We start from the raw sequence: 19,047 nt of genomic DNA, 5'->3' as shown, positions 1-19,047 counted from the left end.
TAGAATAGTTCATTATTCAACCAGTGTTTAATAAGAGCTTCTTCATAAGCCTCTTGTGCTGTTGAGGTCTGCATGTGTCATAGGAGATACTTTCAATCTGTTTCATAGCCTGTTCTGATTACTCGTCAGTGGGTGTATCTTAACAATGCATATAACATCCTGACTCAGGATTGTGTGTACTCATAGGATAGCTGTTTCAGGCTCTCTCTTTCACTGGTTTTCTCTGTGAGACTTCTGGTTACAGAAGGAGTATCATGATGTTACCAGTTTCTTTTTAGTCATGGGTCTCGACAATAGTCATCTTCATGACTATGATTTTATTACAGCAAAAAGATACAAAGCAAATTTAGTAGAGGAAGGGTGTATGGGGCAATGTCTAGAAGATGGTTAAGTTCTAGCTTGTCAGAGTCCTCTTCCATTGGATTCATACAGAACTGCTTAATTCACTTAGCAATGAGTTTTTGTAACACATGTGAAATATTTCTACTAAAAAAGGTCATTTGAACCTAAGGGTCAAGTCAGGATTTTTACCGAAGGTTGGACATGTAAGCCTCCTTTGTTTATCATATACAGTAATTCTTTGTGCATGTATTTGGCATAATTTATATTGTTTGTGCAAAGAATTTATTTACCCTGAACCATGCTTATCAACAAATGGTGGGGAACCTCCCAAACTTCAAGTTCCCAGCAGGACTAAAATGTCCTGCTATGTTAATTCCTTTTTGCACATGATATTATTTTAGAAATCTAAAGAGAAACAGCAATAACATACCATGTTATTAAGGTGTAAATGACAAAAAAAATGGACTTAGTTGAAAGCTCTTTAAAAGACAGTATTATTGACTTTGCTATGTACTGGGTATGGCAGATTGGGAGAGAGAAGTTGTCAGAAAAATTATGCAGAAATATGTTTTAGCAATAAATTTTGGTTAACTGATCTAAACATCTCATTGCAATTCCAGTTAAATAAATAAACTGAGGTCATAACATAAATGTGTCTACTGATCAATTTGATGATTTCCTATTTCAAGATACTACAATTTTATATCTGAATATATATACATATATATGTGTGTGTATAAGATTTGGGGTTTCTGTGAAGACAATTTTAAAATTATGCTTTTCACCTTTATGGCAAAAGCAGTTTTTCTAGGATAAGATTATGAACTTAATTGTCAGACTATGTACCATGAAAGCTACAAAGGCCATATAATATATACACACACTTATACAGAGTGTGCATATATATCTGTATAATATCTATCTATATATACATATATTCATGTATGACTTGGAGTTCTCTAGAGAAACAGAACAAATAGGAAATGTCCATGAATGTAGAAAGCTCATGGCTTAATTCTGGTGTGAATCCAAACAGAATCAAAGAAGATGATGTAAATGCCAGTACAAGGGCAAGAAAAAACAGATGCTTTAGCTCAGCAGGCAAGCAAGAAACAAAGGAGATGAATTTCTCTTTTTGTTTTATTTGGGGCTCAAAAGATTAGATGATGTCAATCCACTTTGGAAGGTCGAACTATTTAATTGAGACAAATTCAAATGTTATTTTTTATTTATTTATTTATTTTAGTTTCCCCCACATTTTCTTCTAGAATTTTTATTGTTTCATGTCTTAAATTTAAAACTTTTATCCAACAAGAGGCAATTTTTGTCAGTGATTAGAGGTGCGGGTCCAATTTCAATCTTCTACATGTGGCTAACCAGTTCTCCCAGCACCATTTATTAAATAGAGATACTTTCCCCCAGTGCATGCTTTTGTTTGGTTTATCAAAGATCAGATGGTGATACGTGGCTGGGTTCTCTATTCTATTCATAGATCTGTATCTCTATTATTTTTCCAGTATCATGCTATATTAATCATTACAGACTTGTAGTATAACCTAATGATGCAGAAAAAAACTTGAATAACCAATATAATTTTAAGATTTTGACTTTTTATTAATAGTGATTCTGACAGGGGTAAGGTAGTATCTCATTGTGGTTGTAATTTGGATTTTCCTGATAATTAGTGATGCTCAGTCTTTTTTTTTTTTCATATATTTGTTGACCATTTATCTATCTTCTTTTGAAAAACTCTGTCTTTTTCCCATTTTTTGATGGGGTTGTTTGTTTTTTTTCTTATTTTTATTTTTTTTTGAGTTCTTTGTAGAATATGGATATTAGTTTTTGTCAGAGGTAGAGTTTGCAAATATTTTCTCCCATTCTGTAGTTTATGTTTCCCCTGTTGATTATTTCCTTTGCTGTGCAGAAGTGTTTTAGTTTAATTTAGTCCCATTTATTTACTTTTGTTGTTGCTGTATTTCTTTTGGGATCCTATTCATAAATTCTTTGCCTCAGCCAATATCTAGTACAGTTTTTCCTGTGTTCTATTCTAGAGTTTTTATGGTTTCAGGCTTACATTTAAGGGTGAATCCATTTTGAGTTGATTTTTGTATGGGGTCAGAGAGAAGGATTCTGTTTCTTTCTTCTGTATGTGGCTATATGGTTTTCCTAACACCATTTAGTGAATAGGGTGTCTTTTCCCAGTGTATGTTTTTGTCTGCTTTGTCAAAAATCAGTTGGGCTCCCTATTCTGTTCCTTTCATCCATATGTCTATGTTTATGCCATTACCATGTTGTTTTGTTATTACAGCCTGGTAGTATAATTAAAGGCAGGTAATGTGATGCCTCCAGATTTGTTCTTTATGATTAAGATTGCTTTGGCTATTTGGGATATTTTTTGGTTCCATGTGAAATTATGATTACTATAAATTCTCTCTAACTCATTATATGAAGCCAGTATCCTCTTCATATAAAAGTCAGAAAAGAAGACAACAATAACAACAAAAAGCAGCAGATCAATATTCCTTATGACCATAGAAGCAAAAATCCTCAACAAAATACTAGCAAACCAAATGTAACACCACATACAAAAAAAAATCACACATGATCAAGTGGGATTCATCTCAGGAATGCAAGGATAAGGATTGGTCAATATGCACAAATCAATAAATGTTATACACCACAACAGAACTGAAAACAAAGACCATATGATGGTCTTGTGGAGAGGTAGCATTCCAGGTTTGGGATGGTATAGTAGAACCAGCTGATCAATAGATACAGAAGGCACATTTGACAAAATCCAGCACCCCCTCCTGATAAAACCTAAAGTAGGCATAGAAGAAACATATCTTAGAATAATAAAAGCCATACATTACTAGCCCATAATACTAATAGGGAAGAGCTGACAACATTCTCATTAAGAACTGGAACAAGACCACTTTTATTAAGCATAGTACTAGAAGTCTTAGCCAGAGCAATCAGACATCTAAATTGGGAAAGAGGAGTTCAAACCATCCTTGTAGGCCAATGATATAATCTTAAACCTAGAAAACCCTAAAAACCCCACTAGAAGACACTTAGAATTGACAAATAAATCCAATAAGTTTTCATGTAAATTACACAAATCATTAGTATTTTTATATACTTGACTGTTCAAGATGAGAGTCAAATCAAGAACTCAATCTCATTTATAGTAGCCACAAAGAAAATGAAACACCTAGGGATATACTTAACCAAGAAGGTGAAAGATCTCCAGAAAACACTGATGAAATAAACTGTAGATGACACAAACAAATGGAAAAATATCCCATGCTCATGGATCGGAAGAATCAACATTGCTAAAATGTCTATACTGCTCAAAGTGATTTATAGATTCAACACAATTTCTGTCAAAATTCAAACATTTCTCATGGGTATACAAATGTTATTTTTTTTTAAACACCCTCACAGATGCATCTAAAACTAATGTTTAATCTGAGCACTCCACTTTCAGTCAAGTTGATACATAGATTAAACATCACACTATAGTCACAGAGGTATGAAGACAGATGGAAACACACACAAACAGAGATCTAGCTGATTTTTGTTGATAAATACATGCTAAGGTAATTTTAAACTATATTGCTTTTCTCTTCACTCATATCATTGGTTGCACTTGTTTATTTTAAGCAATCACATTTATGAAACATTTTGAGTATACTGACATTGAGTTACTTCTGTTTTTAGAATATATTGGGTTTGAAATATTTTATAACTAAATGTATGTATAGGTTCTACTATGTCATAGGAGGAGAACATTGTCTTCAATAATAATACTTTATGTTTCCTCTGAACAGTGGTTCTTGATGCTGGACTTGTATAAAAATTTATGTGTAGGTATTTCCTGAGCTTCTTTTGTTGTTGCTGCAGACATTTTTATTACTATTTCAATGTCATTACTCATTATTTCACTATGCAGGATTTCTATCTCTTCCCGATTCAAGCTTGAATTTATATATTTCCTTTATAATTTATAATTACATAATTTATATATTTATATATTTGCCCAAAATTTATATATTTCCTTTATAATTTATAATTTGTGTGCATAGAGATTTTTATAGTATTCTTGGTTATTATTTTGTATTTCTGTGGTGTCAGTTATAAGTGTTTTTTCATTTCTTATTCAGCTTATTTGAATCTTTTCTTATTTATTTATTTATTTATTTTTTGGTTAATATAGCTAGTGGTCTACCAATTTAGTTTGTATTTTCATAAAACCAACTTTTAATTTATTGATTTTTTTTTGGTCTCAATTTTATAAGATGGGAGCAGAAACTCTGATCATTGGTATTTTTTATCTGCTGGTAGTTTGGGGTTTGGTTTGCTCTTCATCTTCTAGTTCTTTGAAGTGTGACATTAGGTTGTTAACTTCTGATGTTTCTGGGATTTTTTTTTCAACATAGGCAATTAGAGCCATAAACTTCCCTCTTAGCATTGCTTTTTTAGTATCGCAGATATTTTGATGACTTGTATTGTTTTTGTGGTTCAATTCAACAAGTTTTTCTATTTATTATAGATTTTGTCATTGAACTGAGGATCATTACGCAGCAGGTTGTTGGATTTATGTGTTTGTGTAGTTTTGAGTGTTCTTGAAATTGATTTCTAATTTAATTCCACTGTGTTCAGAGAAGTTACATGGTGTAAATTTTTTTAAATTTGTTGAGGCTTGTTCGGTTTTCTTTTGCCATGAATATGATCTGTCTTGGAGAATGTTCCATATGTATAAGAAAAATGCATATTTTGCATTTTGGGGGTACCATGTTCTGTAAATGCCTGGTAGGTCCATTTGTCCTAGAGTCCTGTTTAAGCCCTGTGTTTCTTTGTTGACTTTCTGCTTCAATGATCTGTCTAATTCTGTTAGTGGAGTGTTGATGTAACCTGTTATTATGATGTTTCTGTTTATTTCTTTTCTCAATTCTAGTAATATTTGTTTTATGAATCTATAGCTCTTTTATTAGGTGTGCACATATATTTAGGATTGTTATATCTTGATGAATCTATTCATTTGTCATTATATAGAACTTTTTTGTTTGTTTTTACTGTTGTTCATTTAAAATAAATTTATTTTATTCAATGTTAGGAATAGCTACTTCTTTGCTTACTTTTGGTTAACATTTGTTAGGATTATTTTTTCCACGTCTTAACCTTGAGTTTGTAAGAATGTTTGAGTTAAATGAGTTTCTGGGAGACAATATATATTTGGGTAATTTGTTTTTGTTTCTACATACCAATCTACATCTTTTAAGTGAAAATTAGCCCATTTACATTCAATGTTAATTTTGACATGTGAGACATTGTAGCAGTGACCATGTTGATTGTCACCCAGGTACTTTTTTTCTTCCATGTGTTGCTATTTTATAAGACCTGTGAATTTTTGTTGTTTATCTGATGGGTTTTCCAAAATCACTGAATCCCAGAAAAATCCTGTCGTCTCAGAAAGTTTGAGTTAGAGAGTGGATATTTTCATATACAGTGACATTGATGTAATAATTCATGATTTAAATATGCAGAGATGTACAGGTCAAAATAATCAAAACATTTCAAAATAATATTCAAAATTTTTTGAATGATCTTACACACACACACACACACAATCAAGCCTTTTCCCTTTAATGTGTAATATAAGCTTAATGTAACTCTTCTTTCTGGCTCCTACATTGACTTTACACTATTGGGATATTTTGCTGAGTTAGATAGTGAATGAATGAATGGATGATGGATGGGTAGAAGAATGGAAAGATGGATGAATGAAAAGTTGGATAAGTGGATAGATGTATTTGCTAGTTAGTAGAGGAGTGCATGGATAATAAGAGATAAGCTGTGTTGAGCAGAAACATAGAGGGTGAATAGACAGCTTAACTAGGAGCTAAATTGATTAGTAGTAAGATTATAAATGAATGGATGAAGGAAGGAAGTAATAAAAGAGACATAAAGGATAGGAAAATTAAAGATAATATCTCCTTGATGTTTTATCTACCAAATATCACATTTTTTTCCTCATATTCAGTAAAAAAGTGTGGTGTAGAAGAGATTTCATTTATTGATCATCCAGTTGTGAATTTCTCAGCAATAGATCATGATCACCACACAGAATACACTATGCCCTGTGGAGGCTGATGATATAAAGCAAAGAGACAGTTCTAAGATGGGAAAAATAAACATCTGACACCCATTTTGACAGATAAAATTTGAAGGGATGCAACTCTTTATCCACGAGGATAGACTAGTGAGATATGAGACATACCACAGAAATTAAGCAGGATATTTTTGTGTGTGACTTTGGAGAAGAAAAACAACTACTGATTTGAGTTGCGAAGTCCAATTTTTGCTGAAACCTAAGCTACAGCTGTAAATTACAGGTAATGATCCCAAAAGGAAAAAAGCAAAAAAAATTAGCTTTTTTTTTCATTATTTATTACCTCATTTAAACCTGAGAATAGCCCTCTGATGTAGTTAAATAGTTTAGTACTCTTTTTATTTATTTATTTATTTTGAGAAGGAAATCCCAGTGAAGGATTAGTTTCATTATCTTTCTAAGATTTCTAAGACTGTAATACATGATCACATGAAAAATATATTTATCAAGACATAAATAAGAAAGTTTCCTCTTTGTTCATTATCTATGATAGTTGGACCAAACATTTCAGGTGAAATTAAGTTTATATTTCAACATGTTATGTTCATATTTGTTAAAGTGACAGAAGGAGTGATTTCCATGTCCCATTTTGGTTTTCTATTTTTTGGATGCAGTGAAACCATAAACAGCATACTAACTAGGAATAAAATGTACATCATCTTATGTAACCTTTCAATAATATTCATAATTACATGAAATCTGGGAATCTGGTTTATAAATATCAGCTGTCAAATACTGGTAAAGCAACTTGGGTCCTTATAGACTATTTAGCCTCCTTACAATCCTCTTGTCTTCTTTGTAAAGTGGCTATGATGATAGTTATTAAAGTAGACTGTACACTTAAATGCTAGCACTCTTTTAAGAACATAGTGAGTATTCCATAATATTACAATGATACCATTATTTTCGTTTTGGTAAAGATGAAAAACTGAGAATTTGAGATAATAATGACCTTGCCTGTAATCTCAAAGCTGCTAAATGGGAAAAGGACCAAACCCAAGACTTCCAAGTTATAGTTTAGTGTTTTTTCTAATATCCCTAATTATTATTTAATTAATTACAAGCATATAAGATTAGGTAAACAAGTCAACAACTTTATTTGTGAGTTTTCCATGTAGATGTATGCTTAAGAGCCAATTATATTTTATTCTTATTTGCGGCTTTCATTCCTATGCTAATTAGGTCAGTAGCACAATCTGGAAATTCCTTTTTTATATCATGAAAAGAAAACCTGCAATCTTCTTGCTGTTCTATATGTAATAAAAGTAAATCAAAATTGGAAACCCTTCACACTATCCTTTATTTTAGCACATGCATTATTTTAAACAGGAACAAACTGCTAGGTTTCTTACATAATATTCTCTACTATAGTATGAATTCTTGAAGGATAAGATCGCTGTTTTATGTATCTATATAACCATCACAAGTTGAAAATTGAATGGCTCAAGGCAGATAATTGATAAATGTTTGTGTAATTAACTTCAATTCATCTGAATACAAGTCATAATTTTACTAATAATTCAGTAGATGTATTTACTGGCATCCAGTTTTAGGGAGAATCTCAGATCTGGGATATTAAATAATGTGGAATTATCTTGATTATTAAACAAAGTAAACATCTCCCTTTAATCATAATGTAAATTATTACTTACTGTTTTCATCACCATCGTTATTATTTTTGTCATTTACTAAACACAAAATAGGTGTTTAAAATTATTTATAACCCCGGGAGGCGCCTGTGGCTCAGTGAGTAGGGCGCCGGCCCCATATGCCAAGGGTGGCGGGTTCAAACCCAGCCCCGGCCAAACTGCAACAAAAAAATAGCCGGGCGTTGTGGCGGGCGCCTGTAGTCCCAGCTGCTCGGGAGGCTGAGGCAAGAGAATCGCGTAAGCCCAAGAGTTAGAGGTTGCTGTGAGCCGTGTGACGCCATGGCACTCTACCCAAGGGCGGTACAGTGAGACTCTGTCTCTACAAAAAAAAAAAAAAAATTATTTATAATCCCTATGAAGACCTTATGAATCATATTAAATGTGAAGATAATGTGTTCAATTAACTTTTTTGGACAGACTCATATTGTGAGGCATTTTCTCAGATATTTATATGATTCATTAATGAACAGAAGTTTAACACTTCAGTAGAGCTTACATTTAAGTAGATGTAATTGTCAATACTCAATAATCATAAAATAATTTTTGTAATATATTAGACTGATAAGTGCTATAGGAAAGAGATAACACAGAAAGAAATAGAGAGTCTGGAATTCCAGGTGGTAGCTGAGACAGTCTACAATGTTAAGAGTCTAGAATGAGTCTCTTTAGTAAGGTAACATTTTAACCAAGAGATGAAAAGAAATGAGGAATTTGAGATGAAAGGGATTCCAAAGAGTAGTCTTGTAATAATCAATACTTGAGTTTTATTTTATTTATTTTACTTATTATCTATTTAGTTTTCTGGACTCCCATTTGCACATCTAGTAAATAAAGAAAAGAATACCTTTTGCCCCAATGTTTGACTACAAAGTACATATATTTGCATATTGCTTAGAAATTGACTTGGATACAATAGATGTTATTTAATATATATTAAAACACAGGATAATTGCTAATAAAATTAGCTCATGCTATATGCAATTACATGAGAAGTGAGTTACTGAGATAGGACCAAAACTCTTTGGTCCATATCTGGGGACTTCACATTTGGGAAATTCACTAAGAGACCACATTAAAAATCATTATTGAAATACATTAAAGTCAATTTAAAGGGAAAATATACATTTAGACTGGTAGCAAATTTGACAAGCTAGTTGTACATGTTTCAATATGTGCTGCTTCCAAAAATGTTGCATAGTGGAATACAATTTTTGAAAGGATCTTTGGGATAAGCATCGAGTGCAGCTGCTATATTTTGGCAGTGACAAAATTAAACAATTTTGGCTTATCCAGCCCTCAAATGGCAGAATTATTTGCACAAATTATCCTAGGGGACTATGGCATTCAAGCAGATTCACATAAAAAAAAAGAAAAAATATATATTTCCTCTGACTTAATCCTAACATCTAAAAATATGCTGGATTATATTCACTGTTCACTCAGCGCAATTGTCATTTATGTTAATAAACCATTGATTCTTGTGCCTGTTACAAGGAAATGCAATCATCATTTGCTATTGCAATTAACTGTCAGAGAAAATAGATTTAGATGATGGATTGAAAGGAGTGTTAGAGGAACAACCTTGGACTATTAAATGGAGAATGTGAAATCTTCAAAATGTTTAAGTAAATATGGACTTCTTGTAAATAAATACTGACTGAGCCTTTTGAGATACAAACCTAGAGGAAAAAAAAAATTAATGAACTATAGAGGAATGTGAGAAGTTTGATATCTTAGTACAGAGTGCAGAATCTACATCAAATTTATTTAATTGTTCCTTCATTCACCCAGTAATAAAGCAGCCACTGTGTACCTGGTACTATTCTGATAATTACTGATTCAGTGATTAGCAAAACACTAATCTTGAGTATCTTGTCTGGTGAGGGAATGAGTTATTAAGAAACCAGATAAATTGATTAATGACAACTGTAATAGGCGGGGATGAAATTTTAACAGTATGTATTAATTCAACCGTACAAATTGCTCAACTATTAAAGCACTGCTGTACCAGCTGGTAAATAGCCATTGCTTTCTTTATCCTGGACTATCTTCTAGCATTTTTCACTTTCTCTTAAACTTATCTGTCATTCATCAATAAATAGCATGTACCTATTATAGCACAATGGCTTTGCCATAACACCCAGATACCCTTGCGTGATTTCACATAGGTCAGAAGAGAAAGAGCAACCCTTAGGTTGACTCAAGTCCTGGTGCAACGTGTTGTGAACCTCCATGGAACACACACAGGCAGGTAGTCATGTTAGGAGATGTTACAAGGCTGCTTTTTGTCTACCTAATCTTGCAGGAGGCTGCCCTGAAGCAATTTCTTACCTATCTCTTGTGCCAGTGAGGCATGGGTCTTTCCCTCTTGTGCCTCTCCCTCTTCTTTGCGTACAGCAGTAGCCTATAAAAGTGTGGTTACAGTTTAGAGTTGGATCCACAATGGCGAGGACACCCACCACTTATGTTGTTAGTCATTTGGCACCCCAATCTGGTGTCTTCCAGACAGAAAAGATATGTGGGCTGCCAAAACCATGTAGATCTCCCCTATGTTTTCAGTGTGAGTAAAAACTGTCCAAATGACATTTGGATTCCTTGCTTCTTTCCTAGCTGAATCGATGGGAGTGTGGCAAGCCTCGTAGGAGCTTCCACCATGCTGCTGCGTAGGGACTATTAACTGCTGAAAACTGTCAAGTAGGAAAGTCCTCCCACCCCAGCATTTGGGGAAGAGTCGGATTTCATTGGCCTGTGTCCATAGTATGCCATTCATTTTATATTCTGAATATAAATATATCATACTGGTAGAGCTAATAGGAATAAAAATATATCATTTCACAAAACAATATCAAAGGGAAGCTCAATTGTATTTGGAGTTCAAAATGGATCTCTAGTAGAATTAGCATTTTGATTAGGATTTAAAGATGAGTGACATTGGATAAGAAGGAATAGAGTGACAAAGAATTTCTCACAACTCGCGGCAGAACAGGCAAATACATGAAAAGGTCTAGAGATATGTGAGAACGTATTTCATTCAATGAAACTTTAAAAAGGCCAAATACCCAGATTAAAATATTCCCTCTGACAGCGACCACAACACTGTTCCTTCTACCCATAAAGATAGATTGCTGAGATTTAAAACACAACACCAGTATAATTTTGTTGTCTCAATCTTTGGTGTCACTCTTTGAAAGACTTAACTAAGAAAACATAAAATGGAAAACATATATTTACAAATACTAGCCGAAATTTCATGAGATTTCCGAATCACAAGAGCATCTCACATGTTTCTTTATTATTTTCTGTTTTGTTTTCTTCTAGAGACATTTTTAGCCACCTGCTGTTCTCTTTTATTCTAACAATAGGATTTGCGTTTAGACCAAAATATCATTATACTACACTATAAAAAAGAAAGGATATACCTACCTTCTTTTAACATAAATGAAGAAGAGAGACAGATTTCATTCTAGAAGCCAGTAGTAAGCACCTTCTTATTTCTGGCCTGCAGTTAATTTGGTACCTAAATTCAGTCGTAATCATTGGACTAGAGAGGTGAGACGGAGTGATTACTTTAAAACTGACATCCCTATCTCTGAAACGGAGCCTGGACTTCTCACCTAAAATGCGTGCATTCACTTCACCACCTAGGAATCCTTGGAGGGGGGGAAGGGAATCAATATCAAGAACAGAAAAAAAAAAAAAAATTATCCACAGTAGATTTCACGGAAGTGGTCGTAAATACCACATGCATACATACACATACATATAATGACACTATCATATACCTTTTATACAAATTTAATTTTGAGAAATACATGTCTGCTCTTGTTTTCCAAAAGAAAAACTTATCAAACTTTATAATTGTGATAAATTAAAATTTACTTTCAATAGCACTTAATAACCAGGTGTAATCCTAAATGATTCATGTATAATTTGAGATCTAAATGTAGCCTTTCTACATTTACTAGTCCTTCAAGGGCAAATCTCTCAATATTGCTCCCGAGTTATCATATAAATGTTGAGATCAGAATGTGTTGTATTGAATAAACTGACGGAAAAAGTTAATCATCATACTACGATTTTATGCTTTTGTTGGTGTGGGAGTAAGAAGCGAGGAGAGATCATTGACTTTCTGCCACTTAACTCTGTGGTAAAATAGGAAGATAGTTCCCTTTTCTCCACATCCGCGCCTTACAAAAAAGTAGAGACTTTACCTCTTTCATGTTTACATGGAGGGAGCTGGAACATATTCTTCTTAGCAAAGTATCTCAAGAATGGAAGAAAAAGTATCCAATGTACTCAGCCCTACTATGAAACCAATTTATAGCTTTCATATAAAAGCTATAACCCAACTATAGCCCAAGAAGAGGGGGAGGGAATAGATGTAGGGGAGGGGATAGGGGAGGTTGGGTGGAGGGAGGGTACTTGGTGGGATCACACCTAAGGTGCATTGTACAAGGGTCCATGTCAAATCTACTAAGTGTAGAGTATAAATGTCTTAACACAATAATTAAGAAAGTGTGGTGATGTTCAAGCTGCCAAAAAAAAAAAGAAAGTGTGGTGAAGGCTATGTTAACCAGTTTGATGAAAGTATTTCAAATTGTATATAGACTTGTACCCCATAAATGCATTAATGTACACAGGTATGATTTAATAAGAAAAATAGGATGATAGTGATATGGTAGTATGTGTTGTATCTCTAAAGTTTTACCCATAACTTGTGCTGCTGACCAGGGAATATGTACATTATATAGAGTAGTAGATGAACTGAATCTTACATGAAAAATAAATCCTACAATTATCCTTTAACCAATTACTAAGTACAGCATACTTAGCATACTTAGTACTTGAGAAAATCTCTTTTATGAGTTCATTAGCTTTATTGGATTAAAAGAAAAACTCAAGAAACAAAAAACAGTAAATTCAATAAATTCCTTCAATATTCTAAGCATGGTTCTAACCTTTTTTAATCATATAGCTTATCAATACATTTTGAGCAAGTGACATTGAATACAGGCATTTTTGTTAGTTATAAATAATAAACATTCATATCTTTAGTGATTAGGATTACCAGCTATAGATCCTAACTGCCTAGGTTCAAATTCCAAATCTATTGTTTCCAAGATGTGTGACGTTGAGCAAGATATTTTATTTAATTTTTTTTTTTTTTTTAATTTTTTTATTAAATCATAAGTGTATACAATGATATGATTATGGGGCATCATACACTCACTTCATAAACCATTTGACACATTTTTATCCCAGTGGTTAACATAGCCTTTCCGGCGTTATCTCAGTTACTGTGCCAAAACATTTATATTCTACATTTACCAAGTTTCGCAAATACCCCTGTAATATGCACCACAGGTGTGATCCCACCGATTCCCCTCCCTCTACCCACCCCCCCCTTTCCCACTTCCCCCTATTGTTAAGTTGTAGTTGGGTTATAGCTTTCATGTGAGAGTCCCAAATTAGTTTCGAGCAAGATATTTTATTAAGCTGTGTCTGTTTTCCTCCTTTGAAAGGTTAGAAATAACATTATGTTCTAAACAGAGTTATGTGTGGCACTGTGAACTGTTAAGTCTCGGTGATAAGGTACAAAGTTCTAGTCTCTTGTACCTGGGCGTCTAAGCTGTTTATCTCTCACTTTTATGTCAATGTGTCTAAAATGAGTGATAAGGAGCAGAGTCACTGTGGTGCAATAGGAAGCAAGTCATTCTTTAGAATTTCTCATCCAGGCATCAACATCTTAGTGGGAAAACACACACATCCACGGGTGTGCATACACACGTACATGCAAAGCATTACTGGTGTTAAGAATTTGGACTTTTTTTCCTTATCTCAAAGTCTTGCTGAGTTGAATTATATAATCGGTTTGTTAGAATTTTATTTTAGATACGATTACTTGGAAAACCCCTGCATTTTTGGCATCTCTGGAATTTTTACGATGTTTGATAATGAGAATTTTGGAGACAAAAATATTTACATTTTATACCTGGCTACCAAAAGTTTGGCAGCAAAATTTACAGTTCAGCCCAGACAGTGGAAAGAGGTTTAGGGCCCCATTATCAGGGCCTCTCTCTGATGTTGCTGACCTTATCCCACCTTCACACCCTATTCACGACACATAATTGCCATATAGACTTTCCTAGACTTGCTATGCTTCAGTTGTCTTTAAGATTATATTATTTTATGGTGAAAACTGCCTCAAGTTCTTTTTAGAAGAAGATAAGGTATAAAAATATTTATTCCTTAATATAGTCTATAATCTCAGTGAAATTCATCAGAAAAATTAAAACAAAGAAAGCTGGATATTCTTACCTAGAGGGAAGGGGTTTTGCAAGGAATTAAATTACATCAGTGAACATTACAGAAATATTAAATCGCAAACCTCATGTGTGACTAATGAATTAGAACCTTGAAAATTTAATAAATAAATAAAATTTTGTAAAAAATTATTTACAAAATGATTCATTGGTATTTTATCTAGCATCATATTCTTTTTTGCCTGCTTCATCCTGTATAAGTTATTATTGTACAGGAACGTGAACACCAAAGCTTGGATCTGGTCCAAAGTCCACATTAGTTTTTGTCTTCGCACAGGGAAGAATACAAAGGCAAGCCAAGAAAGAATGTAAAGCAAAAGTAAATTTATTGAAGTATCAAAGAAACAGAGGGGAGGCTTCCCCATGGGAGGAGCATTTTGTGAGCCTCTAGGGTCTTACTTTTTATTTAGTTTTGTGTTAAACAGAGGAAGTAATATTCATAGTATTTCTATGAATGGTTTTGAGGAGTTGCTGGAACCAAGGGTTCCTCTCCCTTTTTAAACCACTGAAGTTGCCACAGCACCTGTAAACTGCTATGGTGTCGGTCTGAGTTCTTTTAGTATGCCGGTACATTATAAACAGGGTATAAGGAATCGTGAAGTAACTGGAGGGCGTGTTTCCCCGGGACATACTGGTTCCGCTTAGTTTTGCCTGCTTCTCTAACCCCTCCTGTTTATCAAAGCTCCTGGTTCAGACCTCATGACTTCCTATCAAGCAAGTCCTGATGGCTCCCTATCTCAGTCCTATGTATTTACAGCAGATAAGGTGTGTTCTAATAAATGGAATAAATAAAATTTAACATGATTTTGGCATCTCTCACATTTCCTCTATTTATTCGGTAATTTAAAACAAATCTATACTGTGACAGCTAAAGCACCAGGCTTTATTTCCCCTCTGTATTTTTCGTTTCTACCACTTGCCCCCTGCTGGACGTGCTCTGGGTACACTGGCCTTCTTTTAACTCAAAATAAGTGTTTATTTATATCAGAAGGCCTTAAAAATTCCCAGCACGATTTGCTTGTTTCTCGTCACGTAGGTCTCGCTTCAACTTTACCTCAGCAAAGATGTTTGTTTTTATTTGTATAATTCCTGTCTGTATCAGTTTATACTGCAATACAAAACCCAAACTCCAAGGATAAAAGTAATAATTATTTATTAATATATTGCAAACACATATGCATTTCCTGTGGATCAGTGATCTGGTCTGGGTTCATGTGAGGCCTTATAGATTGACCAGTGTTTTTGTCTACCAGCACCTTGACTCTATACTGGGCTTGTCTATAGGAACTTAATAGGAACAGCTTTTCTCCACCTGGTTAACTTGGTTATATTCTTGTATGGTGATGGCAGGAGAGACAGAGAACAAGCCTGGTTTCATAAGCATTGCTTACATCCCATTAACCAAATAACTTATAAGAGCACAATCAAATTTAAAAAAAAAAGTTAAATATACTTCATCTCCTGATAGCCAGAGCTGCTGTCACTTGACTTAGGATGTGTATGTGGATGGCAAGAAGGGAGATGAAGATTTGAAATGTGAGTTGTTGATACAACCTCTTGCATTCTCCATTTCCTCTTTCAGCTTTAGTGTCTTGACAGAAACTCTCATTCCCTGATTTTATGTATGTATATTCTGTCTTGTTAAGGACAGGATTTTTTTTTTTTTTCACCATTGCACTATCAGTGCAGAGAATGGCTTTTGATTTGTATTAAAAGTTCAGTAACATTTGTTAAATTAAGACACGATTGAATGCATTTTGATAATAAAATGGCAGCATTTATAAAGAAAATTGAAATAAATGGCATTAGATGATTCTTGTTCTCAACAGATATATAAGTAGCTGCAGGGGATAAACAAAGTGAGAAAATATAAGTTTGTACGTCATTTAAGGGAATTACTTCTTTTGAAGTCACTCTACAAGTCCCAGGGCCTGACACACAGCACCTGGAATAGTCAAAGGATGCTAGGATAAGTGCAGTAAGACGGTCATGAAACAAGGTGGTGCAAATGCTCCATGTAAGCTGATAATGGTATTTCCAAGTCTTCCTGCTCCTCATTTGAGCTCTAGTAGCATACTGTAAAAACCTATTATCATTTCTTGTTTAGAAAAGGCAAATCTCTTGCCAAAATCACATGGCCAGAACTGGTAGTGGCAGGATTTTAATGGCAAAATCTGAAGCTATTGATCTTTTCTTTTAATTGCATGGATATGACATCTGCAAAGAAATAGAGATATGGTAGAATAGAGTGGTATACAAGATTAAAACTCAATAAAATGTATAGAAATAGAGTGAACACTAGTGTATTAGTCTGGCTGCTATAACAAAATACTATAGACTAGATGGCTTAAACAGTTTCCATTTATTTTCTTATCGTTCTGGATGCTAACTGTCCCATGTTGAGGTGCCCACCAATGTGATTTTTTGTGAGGACTATTTTTGGCTGGTTGACAATACTGTCTCACTGTGTTCTCATACTGCTTTTCTGCTTTGCGATTGCAGAGAGATCTCTGGTGTCTTCCTCTGCTTGTAGAACATGTATCTTTTAGAATTAATAACTCACTCTTAGGAATTTATGTAACCTTAATTACCCCTATGACACCCTGTCACTAAATTTAGTCACTTCATGAGGAGTAGGTATTTAGGGATGGGCATCCCAGTTAACCTGGTTTGATTACTCCACTGAGCTAGAAAGTTAAACCCAGGCACTGCAATAATGGAAGGCAAAACAGAGTGGTCACTGAGATTAAAACTGGAGCAGTACAAACACGTGGATAGAAAAATAACCTACACAAGTTTCTGGGTAACAAAGAGAGCTTTTATTTAGGAAAAACAAAGAGAAAGTTTAGAGCACCTTCAAAGAGAGTTGGAAGTAGGTGACAGACAGAGACAGGTCTTTAGGGGTATAAAATGCTCCATTTGAAATTGGCTGCAAATCTTTCATTGGCCTATCTACACTTCCAGGCAGTATTGCCTTTCTCTGTTGGTCATCAAATGCCTGTTCCTATTGGTCATTGGTACCTTGGTTGCTTCATACTATCCCCCTTGCTGCTGCTTATGGGCCCTCCAGGCTTCAGAGTTCAGCAGGCCGGGTTTTTTCCCAAATACCCCACCCCTTGAAGTTCTTTTCTTAGTGTTTCTTCTCAGTAAGGTTTTCAACATTTGGATTTTGGTGGCGGGGGGCGTGGGGTAGGGAGTTCAATTTAGGCTATAAGAACTCAAAACATAACTGATAGCTTTAAATTACAAGTGCTTTTAGGACTTGAGTTAGATTTTAAAATTAGACATTTTGGTCCAGAACTGGATGCATATTCATCCAGGGAGTACCATTTTCTGCACGCTGATGAATCTTTATGGAATGTGGTATTTTCAACCTGAAATCTAAATGAATTTTACAGGCTAACATTTTTCTTCCTTTTTTTTTTTCTTTTCTTTTTGTCAACAAATGGCAGATGCTTAAAGTAGAGGGGGGGAGAGATTATAGAATTTTTGAAATGATTTGCCTTTCTCTTATTTTACAGGCCCAGCAGCTTACTGATCTGGAACAAAAATTAGCTGTAGCCAAAAATGAACTGGAGAAAGCAGCTCTTGACAGGGTAAGTCTATATTCGTGAGCCATTACAATTTTGGTTTCAGCAAAAACAGTGAGAGTATATTTCACTGATTCCCTTGATGTTTTAATGTAATTTCAGATGTTATGTGTATATGGTGGTTATAGAATTCATGAATGTATGGCATTTCCTTTGAAATCCATATATATGTGGAATGTATATATATATATAATACATATATGTGTATATATGTATATATATATATATTATGTAGCATATATCTCTATATGTAGCATCCAAAAATAGCAAGACTGTATATGCACACATACCTATTTATACACATATTTTAAAAATTACATAAAATGTTACACTACATATGACATCTATAGTATGTATAGACATCTATATATTCCTTTAGCATTTAATTCAGAGTGATATTTACATGATATTTTTATGTCACTCTCTGTATGCCCCTACATGGTTCAATAATTCTTTTTAATTGAAGAAAGTGAATGTGTTCTGCCTGCTATCAATTACTTTCCTTTTGTGTGATCAGAGCTTAGTAACCATTTTATTGAAAAATTAAGCAAGAGAGATGATTAATCGCACTTAGTTGTTTTGCAATAACACACAGTATACATTTAACAATTTTGTAAAGAATGGAGGTTTCTCTTAAACACCAGTTTCAGCCATAGATGTTTTGGTATAGAAAAGAGGAGATCTAATATCCAATGCTGACTCTTTTGGAGCTTTTTGATGTTCCTTCCCTCATCCTTCATCATGCAGTGATGTGAAGGACCAGGCTAAAATTCACCTTTTCAGGTACTTGCATCTCATGTAGGTTCATTTCTTTACTTTGATATAATCAAAACTTCATAGGTAGCATACTCAGCTCAGTAACAGGATATCTAGAAAAAGCTGCAGTGGTGAAATTAGTAAGGATCATTTCTGAATTCTAATAATATTCTTTCTTAAAGTTTATAAGTTCAGGTCAAAATAAAAATTTT

General features: G+C 33.9%; 1 protein-coding gene across 1 annotated transcript in view; it reads left to right on the top strand.

Moving 5' to 3' along the window:
- LUZP2 (leucine zipper protein 2) overlaps nucleotides 1-19,047 on the top strand; it is a 489,127-nt gene that overhangs the window by 385,887 nt on the left and 84,193 nt on the right. Inside the window, exon 8 of the mRNA XM_053562887.1 lies at nucleotides 18,011-18,085. Within this exon, the coding sequence (XP_053418862.1) occupies nucleotides 18,011-18,085 (75 nt within the window). The remainder of the gene's footprint in view (nucleotides 1-18,010; nucleotides 18,086-19,047) is intronic.

The sequence above is a fragment of the Nycticebus coucang genome, chromosome 14 (assembly GCF_027406575.1).
Source record: "Nycticebus coucang isolate mNycCou1 chromosome 14, mNycCou1.pri, whole genome shotgun sequence".
Taxonomy (NCBI): Eukaryota; Metazoa; Chordata; class Mammalia; order Primates; family Lorisidae; genus Nycticebus; species Nycticebus coucang.
The sequence above is the reverse complement of the archived record's forward strand: the minus strand, read 5'-3'. Positions and strand labels throughout refer to the sequence as shown.